At 39.9% G+C, this 18,977-nt stretch overlaps 2 protein-coding genes and 1 pseudogene across 6 annotated transcripts in view; 2 read left to right on the forward strand and 1 right to left on the reverse strand.

Moving 5' to 3' along the window:
- The window catches only part of LOC111343002 (ribitol 5-phosphate transferase FKRP), a 24,966-nt gene that overhangs the window by 2,509 nt on the left and 3,480 nt on the right, over positions 1-18,977 (forward strand). Inside the window, exons 1-3 of one of the 4 annotated variants that reach the window (XM_022950126.2) lie at positions 1-107; positions 2,001-2,981; positions 12,655-12,960. The exon at positions 1-107 is cut by the window's left edge and continues 634 nt beyond it. In XM_022950126.2, coding sequence (XP_022805861.1) covers positions 12,717-12,960 — 244 coding nt within the window. In that variant the 5' untranslated portion in view covers positions 1-107; positions 2,001-2,981; positions 12,655-12,716. Of the gene's footprint in view, positions 108-2,000; positions 2,982-4,952; positions 5,081-11,996; positions 12,308-12,654; positions 12,961-18,977 lie in introns of those variants that run through there. The other 3 variants (XM_022950125.2, XM_022950127.2, XM_088750883.1) reach the window with 3 other exon arrangements.
- On the reverse strand, positions 8,807-11,790 carry LOC148738344 (uncharacterized). The gene is made up of 2 exons (XM_088749422.1): positions 11,559-11,790; positions 8,807-11,402 (listed from the first exon to the last, which is right to left on the reverse strand). Exons 1-2 carry the CDS (start codon positions 11,788-11,790, stop codon positions 10,084-10,086), a joined length of 1,551 nt encoding a protein of 516 aa, XP_088605548.1. The 3' UTR covers positions 8,807-10,083.
- LOC111343001 (uncharacterized) overlaps positions 12,822-18,977 on the forward strand; it is an 18,679-nt pseudogene continuing 12,523 nt past the window's right edge. Inside the window, exon 1 of the transcript XR_015997258.1 lies at positions 12,822-12,960. The product of XR_015997258.1 is annotated as an uncharacterized LOC111343001 (transcript). The remainder of the gene's footprint in view (positions 12,961-18,977) is intronic.

Consider the following 18,977-nt stretch of genomic DNA (forward strand, 5'->3'; position numbering starts at 1 on the left):
CCTGGCCGTTACCGATTACTTCTTACGTAAAAACTTACGAAACCTATGAAGTGGAACCAGGATGACTACTGTTGCTTGCCGATATTATCCGTCGGCAAAACATAAAAGTGAGTAAATGTAACCGATTCTGCTAGGGAAATTTTATGGTCTGGAGCTTGGACTTGTCAGGAGGGTTTCCTTGACAGCTTGATTACACCCCATGTTGTGAAACCATTTGTGAAGACATAACGTTTTTTCTTCGCTTTTCTCGTCACAATTCTTTGCCTCGTGATGTTACAGTAAGACGGGAAAACCTAACCGGATTTATTATCTAATACAAGCTTTCTGTGGGCTCTTAATTTAATGTCCACGAGCAATCCGCCAAAACTTAGCGCCTGTGAATAAGTTATTCAGCACTGTCACAGGTAATGCAATCTCGATCGCAGAGAGACAGAAAAACATCCGTCATGAGCAACACTGGGCTACACTGCACCCATGAGTGTGCCACCTAAAGTGTAGTCTATCTTAGTTATCTTTAACCATATAAATATTTCAATTTTGAGCCTTTTGTTGCTAAATTTAAAATTAATTTCCCAGGGAAAGAGAGAGCACCCTGGGAGGGAGGTTGTACCGTTTATACTCGTCCCCAGGATCATCTCCGCTTTCAAGATGGCGGGCGGGTGGCTTATAACGATGGTTTAGTCGGGCGCAAACCCTGGACCAATCAAAGAAAGAAAAATACTCGCAAAAATGGCTCGCATATGGCTCGTATGGCTCGCATGACTCGCATGGCTCGCAAATTGTGCAGACCCACACGGCCAGCTGAAAAGTGTTTTCCATCTTCTAGGAATGGCACACGGGCAATCCTCTTTCATGCCTAATCTACGTCGATACTCCTTTCGGCTGGAGGTTTGAGCGATGTAGGAGTACGAATGCCATCCATTAGTTTTCGCAACTATTTCGTTTGGCCTGTGTAGCGATATTTCAGTATTTACATTAGAGAATAGTTGCTCAATCCTGCATAACACAACTGAGACCAAATACCAAAGACCAAAGACCAAATAGGGGATAATATGACGTCACAGATTAACGCGCAGCCATTTCGCAGTTTGAGTAATGGTAGACATTGAATCGAGGAAAACAAGTTTAAAAAAAACAGACTTCCACTTCGAATTTTCATTCCAAATTTCGTGGGAGTGGTAAGTAGCCGGTTAGGATTCTAAAAGGTGAAAAATCTGGCAAACGCTAAATTTGGTCTCAGTAGCGCTAAATACTTCTTGGCGGTCAAAAATATTCCTCGACAGACAGAATTATTTCTCGCCAGATGGAAAAGGTCTTTCGATCGCCCAAAATATTTCTGGACCATGGAAAATATTTCTCGACAGAGAAAATTATTTCTCAGCCAACAAAATATTTCTCGACCACTTTTGTCCAGTGTGGCTTTTCATGATTTAGTCAATCCTGCGGTAACACCGCACGCGTTACAAAGAAAGTCGCCAAAACAGCGTTAAAACGACCGTTGGCAAAAAAGCGGCTACGGAAAAAAAGTAAGGAGACTTCCATGGTTTATTCCTCACTTTATTTATCCTTTTTAATTTTTTATTAATTTTTTTTTACAATTTTTCCTTTTTCAACGACCCAAACTTACGCTTAAAATTCGATCTTAATATGGGTTGTTACGAAAACTAAGACCCTCGAAAACGAAGACCTAAGACCTAAGACCCGTCTTAGTTTTCGAGATTACGAAAACTAAGACCCCCTTAAAATCGAATCAGTCGAAATATAAAGTCAAATTGTAACCAAAACAGGTCTAATCTGTCAAATTATCTCCTGTCTGATCCTTTCCACCGAGTTTTAGGTCAAATTTAACGGTAAATTTAGGAGTAGAAAGTCGAATTACGACTGTGGACATCAAATTAAGAACCCACAGAAAGCTCATATTCGATCAATCGAGCAAAAACACTGCTGTACTTGTAATATGGGAAAGCGCTAACATCGATTTTATCTGTTTCCGAACACAGGAAATCGCGACCAGGTATTCCTTGCGACTCCCCAAGGTTTGTTTTCCAATTTGTCCTGGCCGCTGCCGATAACTTCTTTCGTAAAAACTTACGAAACCAGTGAAGTGGAACTGGGGTGGCTACTGTTGCTTTTCGATATTATCCGTCGGCAAAACGTAGAAGTCAGTACATGTTACCGATTCTGCCAGGTAAATTTTATCGTCTGGAGCTTGGACTTGTCAGGAGAGTTTCCTTGACAGCTGGATTACAGAGGGTCGGAAAGGGGGTTTTTCGTGAACCGTGAATGCCTATATTTAACTGCCGTGAATCGTGATAGAACGAAATTATTTCCCGTGATCCGTGAACGAAAGTACTCCCGTGATTCGTGAAATAACTAATTTATTTCTCGAGATTCGTGAACATGGTCTATAATTAGCTCATTTTCCGTGAAATTTTCCGAATGTACATAGTAGTCACGCCTTTCAGAATTCAGAACTCAATATTTCAAGGTCAAGTATGTAAAACAAAATGCCACGCTCGTCACACACTACCAAGACTACCAATCCTGGACATGTCTAGACGTCACATGACTCGCGTGGATAACTCTGCCGTGACCTGTAATGATTTTATGGTCAAATATGGCGAGCGAAAGTACAAGTGCGGACATTGAGGGAAGCGTTTTTCAAGTTTTGGAAGATATTGTCTATTATGTGGATCCAACAACATCTTTAAATGCAATGAATGCGTTTGTTGGTAGCAAAGAGCGTTTGCGTATTCCTTTATCGGGAAAGCACTGCTCCTTGCAAGCGTTTGTAAAGCACGTGGTAGAACATGCAGGCCTCAGGGAGGAAGCTTGAAAACGAGGTCTCGGGTCCAGCATCGATGTCAAACTATGCCGCTTAGAGAAAGGACCAGATGGTAACAAGGCCTATGCAATAAGTACCCAGGCGCAGTGGAATGAAGAAAGATCCATGTTCAGTCACCGAGGAATGGTTTTAAAAGGTTCGTCATCTTTCAATAATTACAGACATTACATCAATGTCACGCAGCATGTCTTTCATACCTGGGTAATAATGAACTTTATATTTCTTTCTATTAAATAAAAGATAATCGCAAATTGGACTTGCACAACGGCAATTATTAGAATTGTCCTGAGGATTTAGACTATTAAAATTCGAGTTGGATGGCACTTTAACAGTTTTTGATTGATCGTGTTTTTCATTGACCTTTCTCCGTGGCATACAGACAAGTAGTGGTCGAATGGTCAGAGTTGTCCGGCCACTGATGTGAACAGTTTATTTGTGTGGTCTGTGTAGCAGCTATGTCATTACCTTATAAGACCTTTGACAATACTGACAAAGATATTGTTCTTGTACGTACGCACAACACCAAAGAATTGCACGTAATGAAGTGTAACCAGTTCTGTTTGTGTAGACTAAGGCATACACTTGTGAATTAGTGTAAATTTAGTCTTTCAGAGCGAGAAAAACAATTATTTAATGTCCATGCAATAATTTAAAGTGGTCGACACGTCAGTTGTGTAGTAGATGGGTGAAAAATTAAAGCAAACGCTGAATTGTGCGTGATTCGTGAAAAGTCTGTTTTAATTCCCGTGAACCGTGAATTTTCGATTTTAATTCCCGTGAACCGTGCACGACACCCCCCCACCTCCTTTTCGACCCTCATCACACCCCATGTTGTGAAATCATTTGTTAAGACATCACGTTTTTTCTTCGCTTTTTCTGTCACATTTCTTCGCTTCGTGATGTTACAGTAACACGGGAAAACTAACCGGATTTATTATCGAATATGTGCTTTCTGTGGGCTCTTAATTTTATGTCCACGTGCAATTCATAATTACGAAAACTAAGAGGAGCCTTAGTTTTCGAGATTACGAAACTAAGACCCCTAAATTTACCGTTAAATTTGACCTAAAAAAACTCGGTGGAAAGGATCGGACAGGAGATAATTTGACAGATTAGACCTGTTTTGGTTACATTTTGACTTTATATTTCGACGGATTCGATTTTAGGGGGTCTTAGTTTTCGTAATCTCGAAAACTAAGACGGGTCTTAGGTCTTCGTTTTCTAGGGTCTTAGTTTTCGTAACACCCCTTGATATGTTAGGTATTGCCGTCAATGAACTTTAGACCCGAAAATCACACACAGTACGCTTGGGCCGCCTGTGATGAAAGGGCCTGTATAAATACGGGTGTTACGAAAACGAAGACCCTCGAAAACGAAGACCTAAGACCTAAGACCCGTCTTAGTTTTCGAGACTACGAAAACTGAGACCCCCTTGAATTGAATCCGTCGAAATATAAAGTCAAATTGAAACCAAAACAGGTCTAATCTGTCCAATTTGTTCCTGTCCGATCCTTTCCACCTAGTTTTAGGTCAAATTTAACGGTAAATCTAGGGGTCTTTGTTTTCGTAATTTCGAAATCTAAGACCCCTCTTAGTTTTCGTAATTACGAAGACTAAGAAAACTAAGACCCCACCAAACCATTCTGTAAAATTTCTACAAAGTGGAATTGCGACAGTTAAAAGACTAGAATCCGTAAAACAACCAAAACTACTATCATAGTTCAAGGAATGTGGTCCACCGCGACTTGAAACCAGGGATTATCTATTTAAGGAGCCATATATGGTTTTGTTCCGCGCTCAACGTTGGACGTCTGTTCGTGAATTATCGAAGTATTATTGAAGTAACCGAGAACGACTTTCACCAAAATTTGTTTTAGTTTGCAAATTGATCTTTGCCGACTTGCGGTCGCGCGAAATGCTTGTTACTAATCAAGTCTCCCTCACCGAAAAATTGCTTCACAACCACGGTTCTCTTCAAAATGTCGAAAACAGACCTTTCGAGGACTACATTTTCGAGGTCTGCATCTGCGCTTTCGAGGTCTTCGCTTTCGAGGTCTGCGCTTTCAAGGTCTGCGGTCTGCGTATTAGACACGTCGGGTGTGCATACGTTATTCAGTTCTGTCATAAGTAACGCAATCTCGATCGATCGCAGAGCCGCGAAGGAAAACATCCATCTCCAATGGAAAGCCAATTTTAGGATTAAAGGATAAACAACAAAACGAAAGACCAATAGGGGTAAGGCATATTTTCAGAGTACAATTATAAATGGGTAGTGTATGGCTTTTATCCTCATTGTAAAGCCACCATGCTCACAACATAGGTCTGCAAATTGTTAGATGAAGTGGCATCTAGCACGCGTATTATAGAAGTTGTTCTACGGATTATAGTCTTTGACCGGTCGTAATTCGACTTTGTAGAAGTTTTACAGAATGGTTTGGTGGGGGTCTTAGTTTTCGAAATTGCGAAAACGAAGACCCCTAAATTTACCGTTAAATTTGACCTAAAACTCGGTGGAAATGATCGGACTGGAGATAATTTGACAGATTACCGTAGTTTCTCGGTTATAAGACGCACTCGGCCATAAGACGCACCCCAAATTTGGCAACTTAGTCAAGCCAAGTTCCCAAACTGAAAATTACGCGAAAATACTCGGTAATAAGAGGGTGTTACGAAAACGAAGACCCTGTAAACAGAAAACCGTAGAAATTACAACCTAAACACACATTAAACAGCAACAACGCTTAGTAATAATTATAATACATTACACTTCACACGTTTCTTCTCATTATTATTCGTATTATTATACGGCCCGTCTTGTCTGTTCTGTTTTGCTATGCGAGCCAATTTGGTGTTGATATTCTCGAGGGTTTCCTCGGGTAAACTTACAACACATATTATTATTCTGGAACAGCAGGCAGAATTCGAACGCTAGCCGCCTTAGATTGATAGTTAGCATTGAGTGACAGAATAACAGAGAAGGCGTTCTGCGCAGGAAAAATTACTCTTGGGTTCTGTCAATAAATAATAAATTTCTAGTTCGCGCGTGGTTTTTCTTGTTCTTTCTTCAGCCACCACTGCTTTCGGCTCTTCGATTTGTTTTTCTATGCAATTAGTCCAAATTGCGAACAGACATCCCCATCGAAGGAGTGATCCGAATATTTTAGGGCCTAGCTAAGGTTTTAAAAAGCAGGCTTTATTCTGGTTTTTAAGAAAGGGTCTTCCTTTTCGCACTACGGAAACGAAGACCCTGCATTAGCCAAAAGAATTGCTTACTTTTTAACGAGAATTTTCCAGCAGAGAAAGCTTAACGACCGTCAGAATCTATTTTAGCTACGAAATACAGTAGAAATCGATTATTTATTGACAGAACCCAAGAGTCATTTTTCCTGTACAGAACGCGTTCTCTGTTGTTCTGTCACGCAATGCTAACTATAAATCAAAGGCGGCTGGCGTTAGAATTCTGGCTGCTGTTCCGGATTAATAATATGTGTGGTAAGTTTACCCGAGGAAACCCTCGAGAATATCAACACCGAATTGGCTCGCATAGCGAAACAGAACACTGACAGGACGGGCAGTATAATAATACGAGCAGTATAATAATGGGAAGAAACGCGTGAAGTGTAATGTATTATACGTATGATGCACGATTCTTCGCAGTAGATAGCGCTATTTATGCAATATCGAAAATCAGACCTGAAAAAAATCAGGCCTGTACGGGATTCGAACCACTGACCTCTGCGATACTAGTGCAGCGCTCTACCAATTGAGCTAACAAGCCAACTGGGAGCAGGCCGTTAAGTTGATTCGTAATAAACCCGTGATGATAAATCAGATACAATGAATATATGAAGTTCATATATTTTGAACTGCGGTATTAAATACGAATGATGTACGATTCTTGGCAGTAGATAGCGCTATTTATGCGATAGCGAAAATCAGACCTGAAAAAAATCTTAACGGCCTGCTCGCAGTTGGCTTGTTAGCCCAATTGGTACAGCGCTGCACTAGTATCGCAGAGGTCAGTGGTTCGAATCCCGTACAGGCCTGATTTTTTTCAGGTCTGATTTTCGCTATTGCAGAAATAGCGCTATCTACTGCGAAGAATCGTGCATCATACGTATTTAATACCGCAGTTCAAAATATATGAACTTCATATATTCATTGTATCTGATTTATCATCACGGGTTTATTACGAATCAACTTAACGGCCTGCTCCCAGTTGGCTTGTTAGCTCAATCGGTAGAGGGCTGCACTAGTATCGCGAGGTCAGTGGTTCGAGTCCCGTACAGGCCTGATTTTTTTCAGGTCTGATTTTCGCTATTGCGGAAATAGCGCTATCTACTGCGAAGAATCGTGCATCATACGTATTTAATACCGCAGTTCAAAGTATATGAACTTTATATATTCATTGTATCTGATTTATCATCACGGGTTTATTACGTATCAACTTAACGGCCCGCTCCCAGTTGGCTTGTTAGCTCAATTGGTAGAGTGCTGCACTAGTATCGCAGAGGTCAGTGGTTCGAATCCTGTACAGGCCTGATTTTTTTCAGGTCTGATTTTCGCTATTGCATAAATAGCGCTATCTACTGCGAAGAATCGTGCATCATACGTATTTAATACCGCAGTTCAAAATATATGAACTTCATATACTCATTGTATCTGTAATGTATTATATTACTAAGCGTTGTTATTGTTTAATGTGTGTTTAACTTGTAATTTCTACCGTTTTCTGTTTAGAGGGTCTTAGGTCTTATCTTCGTTTTCGAGGGTCTTGGTTTTTGGTAACACCCGTAATAAGACAGACATACCAATAGGTTGAGAGTTAACTAAGGGTGCGGTGGAACTGAGAAAGTTTCACGGTTGCTCTGGCGGTGAAAGCAAATGGCGGTAAACTCCCACCGAAAGTCTCACTCAGAGGTGTGGGTTTTATCTCCACGCTATTTATTCAGGGAAGGAACTTTTCGAACGAGAGACACAAACTCGAGTCGAGGGTCGATTGTTTTGATGTCATGATATCATGTTACCGAGCACGTGCCGTGCTGTCAAGAACGTATGCAAATTTCCGTTTGGAGCAACTTCAGAATACCCGTCCACCTCATTTACATGTGTCGGGAGGCTTTGAAGAATGAAGCATAACACAATAGACGCTGGGTTTTATTCACGAGTTGTTTGTGTCAAAAACCCGAAAGAGCGAGGTACTAGCCAGTGAGGGCTTTTGACACAACGAGTGAGTAAAACCCTGTACAAAGCACTTTCTATGTCGTGAGCTGTGTATTGCACACAACACGAGAATTTTCAGTGAAATAATTTTCTGAACGCAAATTAGAAACAAAAACTCACTACTGATGCAAATTTAATGGCAATGGAAAATATCGCAGTACATGTATATCAAGGGAATAAAGTGCTATACGGAAAACTGCACTTACAACAGTTTTTTCTTTTGTTAATCTAAGTACGACATCAATAAAGCAATTCTAGCAAAGGCCAAATTTTGCGCGCACTTTTGAATTGAGAGTACGAGCATGCTAGCAGTTGCAAAAGTTTTGCGAGCACGAGCAAGCGTCCGACCGTGTAATTATTTCGAGCAATTCGATTGTTTATACTTCGACACGTGAAAGAGCTGTAAGCCATTCTCATTGGCTTTATAGGCTTTTTTCATATGTGAAAACAAAGCGTATAGATTTCTACAAATGAGCTTTATGGAATAAAATTATCGTGTTATGTGTAATCATAGTTAATCGAGGGGACTGGTTATGAAAGCCGGCGAACTTCAAAGGACCGGCCTATTGTTTGGGTTTTGAGGTTGAGATGCACCGTCACGTGACATTGACCGTGCATCTAAAAACAACATGGCGGACGCGTGTGATGACATGTTCTTCTTTGGAGACGATTTAGAGGCAATTTTAGGAGTTTTAGAAGAAGAAGAAGACCTTGATGAGCACTTCAGAGAAGCAGCTGCTGATGTAAGCTATAGAATCTGTTTTAATAGTTAAAATATAGCCTAAAAACGTCAAAAAGGAAGATTGAACATGAAGGTCGAACAGACTAGCTTTCGACATCATGCTTTCGATCAATCACTCTTATTTCGGGCTCTATTTATAAACCATTTCTTGCCTAAACGTTATTTTATCAGCTGTTGATTTAAAGATGATTTATGAACCTAAGTAGTGTGTGATGTTGATCGTGAATTTGGTTTTGCAGGTTCACCCACTGAGCGTCACTTGCCCTCATTGTCCAAAGAAATGCAAGAGTAAGAGCGGACTGAAACGTCACATCACTGTTAAACACAAAGATAAAACAGAAGAAACAGAAGAAACTGAGACAGACAAACCAGAAAATCGAGATCTATTAACTGTGGAAACGTATGCAAGCATCGTTGGCAATGCTAAAGTGAAACTTAGAGACAGCAAAATTTATCCAAAGGTAAACAGAGACGAGATATGGTCCTACAACTGCAACACTCTACAATCTTCAACACCTAAATTTTCTGAAATTCAGGGGCTTTATATTCAATTGGCAAAGTCTGGAAATGCAGAGAGGTTTTATGCAGCCTTTTACGCTAGCATAGTCTTGCATGCTTCGAGCCATTTTGTAGGATTATCAAGAAACTCTGCTACATTACTTTGTTCAAAAGTGGCCGACTGCCTTTTAACACATAGCAAAGAAAAAGCAGAAACTCACACATGTGAACCATTGACGAAATTATCTGATAAAGAGAAGTCAGGGTTACAGTATATTGGAGGTTATGTACTACATAAGCTACATAACAAGCACAAACAAGCAAGTAAAACACTAGAAAATGACCACGCAATCTCACTGATAATGGCTGGGAAATGGGACAATCCTATTGGTGAAGATCAGAGATTGACTACAACATTGAATCGAGGTGGACTGTGGAAGATCACAAGAAATGCTCAGTCTGTTTTTGAAAGAACTGAACACTATTTCAGGGAAGCTACACGTAAAACCAGTCTGAAAAACATTCCTTTAGCTAATATTATTTCAAGATCAATGCATGATGTAACTGTTGTCGCATCTCACTCTGCCATGTTAGCCGACTCTGAAGTTGAGATTAGTAGCCATGTTGCCAAAGATGTTCTCCACAATATTATTAGTTTGTATGTTAGAGTTCGTTCTTTTTCATTTGTGAAGGACGTTATTCAAAAACACAAAATTAGATTGAAACAACTGAAATCAAAAGCTCTTCGCAAGGACATCAATAGGTCATCAACAGACTAATTACTGTAATATTCTTTAAATTCCCAAAACAAATAGACTTTTTCTGTAAATGTTTCAAGTGTTCCAAAGTTTATATCAGGATCTCCCAGGTCAAGGAAACCAGTTAGTTCCCCAGATACTTTGTCAAATACCAGATTTGACAAAATTTTCATTTCGTCAAAAAGGAGCACAATGTATCGTTGCACATCGAAGTAGCTGTTTGTAAGAACATTCAACTCCTCAAGTACTTCCTCTTGAATGCCAGCTTTGGGTCGTATACAATTTCTATAGTCCTTCAATGTGCGTTGGCTCGGCAGTACAAGGATGTTACTTTTCCTGAGCTCTTCATAGCATGCTGGGGACTTGGTAGCAAGTGACAAGCAGTATCGAATGATCATAGGATGGTATCGGACACCAGTTTTACTCTTTGTCATCAATTTCTTTTGCTGCTGCCAGAACAGATCCATGAATGGAGTGATATTTTCATTGGATGTCCCCAATATACTTGTAATGTCATTGCTTAACTGGTTGTCTACTTCTACACTTGACTTTTCTATCTCTGATTTCATTTCTTCAAGCTTTCGTTCTAGTTCTGCACACTTAAGCCTCTGTGTTTTTAGGGTTAGCTTTATTCTCTCTGGTGTTGTGTGAGAGACTGGAGCAAACAAATGAGCAGGCTTTGCAAGCTTTCTTTGCTTTGCTTTCTGATCCACCTCTGACTTGTGAGAGTATTTGTAGCAAACACAGCACTGCTCACCATGCTGCACCAAAACTTCACAGTCCCGTGTTCTCCAATATTCCAGCTGTGGGAATATCTCAGAATCATCTCTGAATAACGGATCCACTGACTTCGGTATAATGTGGTGTACGATATCGGATGACAGTTCAAATGGTCTCACTCCAGGGCAAATCAAGAGAACATCAATTCTCTTGATAAGTTCAGAGACTGTGATGTTCATAACGGATCGCAAGGTTTCAAGATGAATCGCATGATCATCTGGCAGAAACCATCCAAACACAGACACAGAAAAACCAAGACTATCATCGATGGTGAGCTGAATCTTTGGTAACACAAGCAGAGAACTCTTCTTTGTCAATACAATTCGATCGATTGCTGCCTCTAAGATCCACTCACTTAGAATTTTCAAAGATTTCACTCGTTTTACTAGATCTTTAAAGTCACTGTAGCATTTTTTAGGGGCCACTTCTGGGATTTCGTTGACTGCGCTTCGAGGTGGACGCACATTTACTGGTGTTGTGAAGCAACGCTTCGGCATGTTTACTGTTGGCAAGGCACCAAACTTCGGTTTCTTTTTCTGCATCTTTTCAGATTGAACTAGAGTAGAAACAATCACAAACAAACAGAATCAGAATATAACGTTTGAAGTTTATCAAAGCTCAAGTTAATTGATAAGCTATGCACCTAAGCACCGCGCAGATTATGTCTAGGATCGCGTGTAGTTAAACTTATAAGATTGCATTTAATACTTACAAATCTCAATATCCTCGGGCCTAAAATGGTTTTCGCACGTAAAGACACGATCATTGTCGATCTGGCGCTTGAAATCTTTGTCTACAACGCGTGTTTTGGTCAATTCGTTTAGCCAAAGTTCTCGCCATTTCTTGTATTCAGCTTTGCGAGGGGCAGGAAGTTTCCAGATGCCGATTCCTTTCGTTTTGCGGGACGAGCCGCAACCAAAAACAGAGCAGTTATCTCCGGGCATTCCTTCTTCATTTATAGATACATACAAGCAGTATTTAAGAAGGAATAGTAATATTACAGACGTAAAACGTGCAGTCATCAGTACAAACGCTCACATGTGAGACGCCATCTTGAATCTATGTGATGCACGGTCACGCTAGGCTGAACTCGAAAAACCAAAACAATAAGCTATCCCTTTGAAGTTCGCCGGCTTTCATAACCAGTCCCCTCGATTAACTATGAACAAAAGAAGCTAATGAGATATCTATTGTTTACGTCCACCAACACGGCGGCAATGACGTAAAGTGCAAACCATCTCCGTACATCATCATTTTGTCATTATGCCTTGAGCCATTAGTTTGAAAACATATGGCAATGGCGAATACAATACTTAACAATCCGAACAATCAAACAAATGCTTATGTTTGGTCTAGTCTCTCATCTACCTGGATCAGAAACGATTGATGATCAACGCTAATAGTTAACGCTAAAGATGAACGTATTTAGCCGAGAGGGCTTGGGAAAACATCGGCGCAGAGGTGAATTACATTCAATGTGATCTGATTTAGACCTAAAATTTAGTGTGTCACACTGAAAATACATGTTTCATTCCACTGTTAGCACACCTTTTCAGTGCTGATCTTTTTCGCTGTACTAGCAGTGCTGTAGTAGTTAATCATTAACACAACTATTCGATCACGAAATTTTTCCGTGTCGTCACGAGAATGGGACGATGAAAAAATACTGATTTCTCATGAGGAATCAAACCTCTACGCGTTGATGATCTATCAGTTGGTCATTTTACCCACGTTGTGATTTGTAGCGAAAGAACTGTCTTCGAATTCATTATAAGGATTACTCACATATGTTTCCTTATGGTCGTTAGGTTTACATTAAGTCATTCACTGAAAGGCTGTCACTCATTTTGAAGAGGCTAAGTTTTTCAAAATGTTTTGGTGTGGTTTTTCATCAAGGAGAAAGAGGAATTTGGCGAACAGGCTACTAATAGTATCAGCAATTCTACTACTGCTTGTCCTGATGTGCCTCCATCTGGTAATTTTACCATCTGTGAGCGGGGGATATAACGAGGAATGTTACTTGCCAAACGAGAGCCGTCAAACGTTACGAATAATGGTGAAGAACATTTCACGAGTGTTTGACAAGTATGGCATTCAGTATTGGCTCGATTACGGTGAGTTCTGCATTTAGTTCTATGTTTATTGTTTGATTGTCACGTGGCTGCAAGATGTTAGACTAGGCGAGAAGGAAGGCAAGGCAGAATTTTGAAAAGATGCATCGTGTAAAAGAATGGTGTTAAGGATTAACTTAGTAATGTACTTCGGCCCTCTCGCACGCTCGCGTGGTTAGTCAGACTACTTTTTTGCACATTTGTTTCCTTTCTTGTTTTCTCGATGCCCCCCCTAAAGTGATAATGATATTTGTTACTTTCGCAACGCGTTCTATTTCTGTTTGCTTAGCTATTATTCATTAACAGTTTTGTTACGTTTAAGTTTTATTATTCGCACCATGATTGCAAGGAATCAAATTTCGTTACATAATCGATATAAGCAGCCACCACCACATTCTACTTCAGAGTTACGCGATCCGCGTTTTTTTTCTCTCGCTATCCTTCTATCAATTGCTACCCACAGGAGCAAGATCAAAGTAAGTCTGATCACATCTTCCGTTGTAATCGTTTTGTTTTGTTTATAGGATCGTCTTTCTTATCAGTATCCTTGATTTACATATTGTATCATCAGCTTGCACAAGCCTTTCCTTTCTTCTTTTTATCGTTTGCCTTTAGTTCGAACCACACTCACAACTACAACTTCTATTTCGTCATCCCGTTTCCTTTACTGTTTGATTCGCCGCTTTTTTCAATAAATACTCTGGTTGATTTAATTTGATCTCGCTAGAATTATGCCACCGTTCAGCATGTATTCGATTGTTCAAGCTCCTGGGGTCAAATTCTCCTTAACACAGTCTGTGCGTGGGTTCGTCCTGGAAAGTCACAATAGTTTCGGGTCCTTTTGAGAGTGAGTTTTTCCCTCGCCTAACGGCTTGGGCTGAAATAACTCTGTGTCGCCTGGTTTTGTATTGATATTGGAAGGCGATATTATGTCGTGGTCACTTTTGGGAGTGAAGGGCTAAATATTTCCAAGGTCGATCTGTCTATTCGTCAGTCTCTTCTTTTTTTTTTAGTAACTCAATCATTCTTTCATTGATTTATCAATCAATTGAAACGTTTTTCTCTTGTTTCCTTCGCCGTATCAAACTTTTGGTTAGGATTTTGGCTGGACAATAAGTCAAGCTTTCGCTCCTTATATGTCCTCATCTATTGTTTGAAGGAAAAGGGTTTTTTTGTTCGCAAGACAAAGGTTAGTAATCACCGGCGCGTAGCCAGCTCACCGAGCGCGAAATTTAAATTTCTTCGGAAGCGGTTAGTGTTACAAACACAGCCTTTGTGGGGGAGGCTGTGGTAATGATTGTTGCAGCCTTGACACATCTAAAAGGGGTGGGGTGGGGAAGTTTGTGTCAAGAAGAGCGAGGTCTGGACGATAAGTAAGCGAAAACTTACGCATAATAGCTTTAATAAAACGACTCTGAAAGTTGATTGAAACTTTTCGGACACTCGTGAACCATTACAACTGCAGCTTCTTCCTGAATTCAAACTCTCCGAGGCTAAATACAACTTATACAAGTCATTTGATCTTTTTCGGGCCCATTCTCGTGCCCAAAGCCCATTTCGCTTCTCTTAGCCTGAGCCGGCTAAGAGAAGCGAAAACGGCTATTGGGACGAGAATGTTTCTGGCCACGATACTACTCTTCCCAGTGGACCGCTGAACCCAACGAATTTTTTTACCGCTTTAAAAGTAATGTTGTGAAATCAAACAGGTAGTACATTGAAATGCACTTGACTTTGACGTATTACGTGATGTTCATTTAAAAACGTTACTCTAGAGCTCAAGGCGGCAAAAAAATTCGTGGGTGTAGCAGTCTACTGAGAAGAGTAGTGGCGCTTTAGCAATCAAACTTGGAAGTTATTTGTATTTGAATAAAAAACCGCTAGTTCACAGTCGAATCAGAAGTGTCTGTTAAGTTGACGCGTTATCATGCTAAGAACTCTAACAGTGAAAGAAAGTTTAAATCCTCCGCTTTTCCCTTTCGCTCATTTTCCTTAACTCCATTTTATAACGCGCAATATGAGTATAAAATTTGGCGCCAACTTAAGATACACGGAGGGCGGACAGTAAAAAATGATCCTAAAAATTACCTCTATTAATTAACTGCGTGCGTGCCGGCAGTTTAGATTCTTCAGCGCAATGAATATAAAAGAAAACAAGTCCGCAAACTTGCGGGAACAAAGAAAGTGTGACTTCACACCTTTTTACGTATAAGTGACCTCACTTTTCCTTCGTCTTGCGCTCAAAACTTAGCACTCTAACAGTGAAACAAGGCTCTATCCCTCCGCTTTTTCCCCTTCCCTCATTTTCGTTAACGCCATTTAACACTCTCATAACACTCTCATTTTAAAGACGAACTATCCGGGCCCTGTCCGAAAAGCGATATCACTCAAACGTAAGGTGTGAAATCACACTTTCTTTGTTCCTGAGGCTTGACAACAACAGCGTTGTTTCTTTTTCAATCCTTGCGTCAGTGGTTGAAAAAAGACACGTACGCAGTTTTCTTTCCTTTCTTTTCATGAAGAGGAAATTTCCAGGATCAGTTTTTTTTGCCTGTCCTCTTTCAAAGCCTAAGATGCAATTGTTAATAGCACTCTCATTTTAAAGACGCCCTTTAGCATTGCAAAGTGTAAGGCTAAAAGCTAATTCTTTGTGATTTAGTGGTTTTCCTAATTTGTAGGTGGAAGTATTTTTTTGAACTTGATGAGCACATTGTTTTTTCACATTGTCGTCTGTCGCTTTGCGCGCGTTTATTTTACATTCCTTGCGTCAGTGGTTGAAAAAAGAACGCACGCAGTTTTCTTTCCTTATATATATTTCTCGTTTCGTCTTTTGACAGTGCCTTTCTGATTCCTTTTACCTTATTAGATAGCTCTTAAAAAAAAATCAAAGCTTGCTAAATTTTTTCAAAACATTCCCGTTAGAGATAAGAAGTTCTTGAAATTACGGCTGTTTCCATCATGAGATTTACTGATCAAATTCGACAGTCAAAACTTAAATGAAATGTCAAAAATAAGATGTCAATCTTGTTCAGTTGGTCACGACTTTACTGTGTTTGGTGGCTCCTAAAAGAGCCGTTGTTTGATTGGTTGCTCATAGTGCAGTTACAGAAGTGTTGATTTCACTTTCTCCTCCAATTCATTAAGTCCTCTCAGCATGTTCTCGACACTTTCAACCACAGAACGATAATTCTCCATTACAGAAGACAAATCTTGTTGTTCTGGTAAACATGCAACTGTCTCTTGCAGTTTGATTTTCTTTCCTTTTAGTTCCTCCAATAAATCGAGGCGTTCATCGCAGATGTAATCTAGGATTTCACGCTTTCGATCCATGCTGGCAGGAATTCTTGAAATGAAGGTTTTTTTCGCGCGCGCTCATAAATAACCGCTGTGAAATGTCCTCCCACAATTGGTTTCTCGCACACGTTTACCACTTTGTATAGAGTGTTTGCACGTGACGTCACAGCTTTATCATCCGCCATTGTGGGGGAGTAAAGAACCAACATGGCGGATGCTGATGCCCAACAGACGTCTCAACGCGCTTCAGAAGAAAACATTATTCATGATATTCCTTTGTCTAATTATGCGAAATCACCAGCAAGTATTGTAAAGAAGCGTTATATTGATAAGATTTCGTGTGTTCGTGTTGATCCTCTTTTGATTCCGGACGAAAAGTTAAGTAGGGAATGCCTTCGTACTGTTGAAGCTGTTGAAGCTGTTGATCTCGTGTTGCATTTGGTTTCACAAACTAGTTTTTATACGACAGAACAATTTAAGAACTTTAAAGCTTGCAAACCTACAACCAAATGGTTTACGGTTTCATAACCAGCATTTTGGGGCAGATTTTCGCTTAAATTTTTCGCCTAGCGGCAAATTCTTCCATTTCAGTTGTTTATCCTACAAGCGTCGTCCAAACAATTACAAATTGTCCTGGTTATGTAATGAGTGTAAATTGCAAAGTGTTGTTGCTATGAAAAGCTCAAAACTATCCAAGGAGTCTTCCTCTCCCATCTCCAACACTTCTGATGATTCTGACATTATAAATTTGGGTGAAACTTACCATGTTGATGTTGAGAAATATGGGATAATTGCTGAACTATCTGCACATGACTTTGATGTGATTGAATCACCTAATGGGTGGCTTGAAAATAGTATTATACAGTATGCCCAATCACTTTTGAAAACAGTCAATCCAGCTATACAAGGATTTCAGCATACAAGTCTTGGAATATATTTAAATTTGAAAAAGTTGATGGGGATTTTGTTCAGATATTGCACACTGGGGGCAATCATTGGGTATGTGAAAGCTCAATTGGATGTGAAAAAGGATTTGTGAATTTGTATGACAGTCTTTTTCATGATGTTATTTTTAATGATCTGGAACAGCAAGTTCAGAACTTAATTGGTGAAGATTTCAAAGATATATCTGTTGTACCTGTGCAACAACAATCAAATGATTCTGACTGTGGTGTTTTTGCAATGGCTCAGTGCAACAGCACTTTCTTACAATCTGGACAAGGATATCCCAAACTTTGATGTAAATCAAATGAGATCTCATCTATTAACATGCTTAAAGAGTGGACTGATGACTCCCTTTCCTGAGGTTAAACAGTTGGTTATGTGACATTTTATTGCTTCATGAAGCATGAAGCAGTTCTTGCCTGAGAGCAAGGCATTCAAAGTCCACACTGTTTATCACCGAGTATTTATAAGTGTTATCAACAATGTAAAGAATGAATGCATGGCATCAACATGGAAAATGGGTTAAAACCCAAATGTTTGTGAATAAACTTATGAAAAAAATGCAAATGAAAAAAAATCATAATAATATTTCATCAATAGTTAATAAGTACAATCCATTCAATGTTGAATGCCCCATCAGTCAAATGGGATGGTAGGTGGGCAAAGATTGACAAGAGCTGAGCAAACTCTTAACATCCTGTCAATGAGAGGTACAGATTCACCAGATCTACAGGCAAGATAATCTGTTGGCAAAGTTTGTTGAAGGATGGTGTACTTCTGTCTCAATGTCCCAATAATTCTCTCAACGTGGATTCTCAGTGTAGCAATCTGTCTTGTCTTCTCTACATCAACAGGATCGAGTTGATCCTTTCCCTTTGTAAATGCTGGAATATTCAGGTCAGCATGACGGAACCAAATACTTTCATGCACAGTAAAACCTCTGTCAGCAAGGACCATATCACCTGGCAAAAGTTTCTCAAGAATTCCACACTTCTCAGTCAAAAACTTGTCTGATGTTCTTCCTCCCCAAGCCTCACTCACAAAACAAATTGTCCCTTGTGGTGTAACTCCAATTAAAACTTTGACAGTGTTGTGGTGTTTATAATTTGAAAAGGTCTGAGCTCTTGCAAGAAGGTTGGATGGCCGATCGATGAAAATTTCAAAACAATCAATAATAACTGTAGTTTTACGACCGAACGCATCCAAAAAACATCTAGGCATGGTCTTGTACAACTCATCACGACTAGGCCATTTAATAATTGGAGTTAATCGAATATCCATTACAGTTATCCAAGTAACTAAAATACGAGAGACAGAAGACGTCGAGATCTTTAGACGATATGCAAGATCAAGGTGTGGGACAGAAAGTCTTAGCTTCACTAACACCATACAAAACTCTTGAAACTTAGTTAGAACTCCACGTCGTCTATCAACATGTGATGCAACAAAGAAGAAGACTGTTTGCAGAATTTCAAAGGATGGCAAACCAGTGTAAAACTTAACTTTGTCATCATCTCCAGAAAAAAAAGCTTCGTCAAAATCAGAAGATGGCAAGTTCTGATGTATGGGCTCAGGCGAGAGCACAGTGTTACAGCTCAACTCTGTTTGGGTTACAGCATGCCTCAAGTTGTCGGGTAAGTTCTCAGAAATGTCCTCAATATCTGCCATTTCCACGTCGAATGATATGTTTTGAACACTATGGCCAGCTTCGTTGTGCTTTAATCGCTTTTTGGCAAGACTTATCTGAGAATTTTCAGAGTCTTTCTCGACCATGCGCTTTGTAC

Source organism: Stylophora pistillata, chromosome 2, assembly GCF_964205215.1.
Source record: "Stylophora pistillata chromosome 2, jaStyPist1.2, whole genome shotgun sequence".
Taxonomy (NCBI): domain Eukaryota; kingdom Metazoa; phylum Cnidaria; class Anthozoa; order Scleractinia; family Pocilloporidae; genus Stylophora; species Stylophora pistillata.

What these genes read in the sequence shown, in the direction of transcription:
- LOC148738344 (XM_088749422.1), bottom strand. Translation starts at nt 11,790, where the DNA reads ATGCCCGGAGATAACTGCTCTGTTTTTGGTTGCGGCTCGTCCCGCAAA. An exon ending in GCCCGAGGATATTGAGATTT is followed by an intron (nt 11,403 to 11,558) that starts GTAAGTATTAAA and finishes TTTCTACTCTAG; the next exon opens with TTCAATCTGAAAAGATGCAG.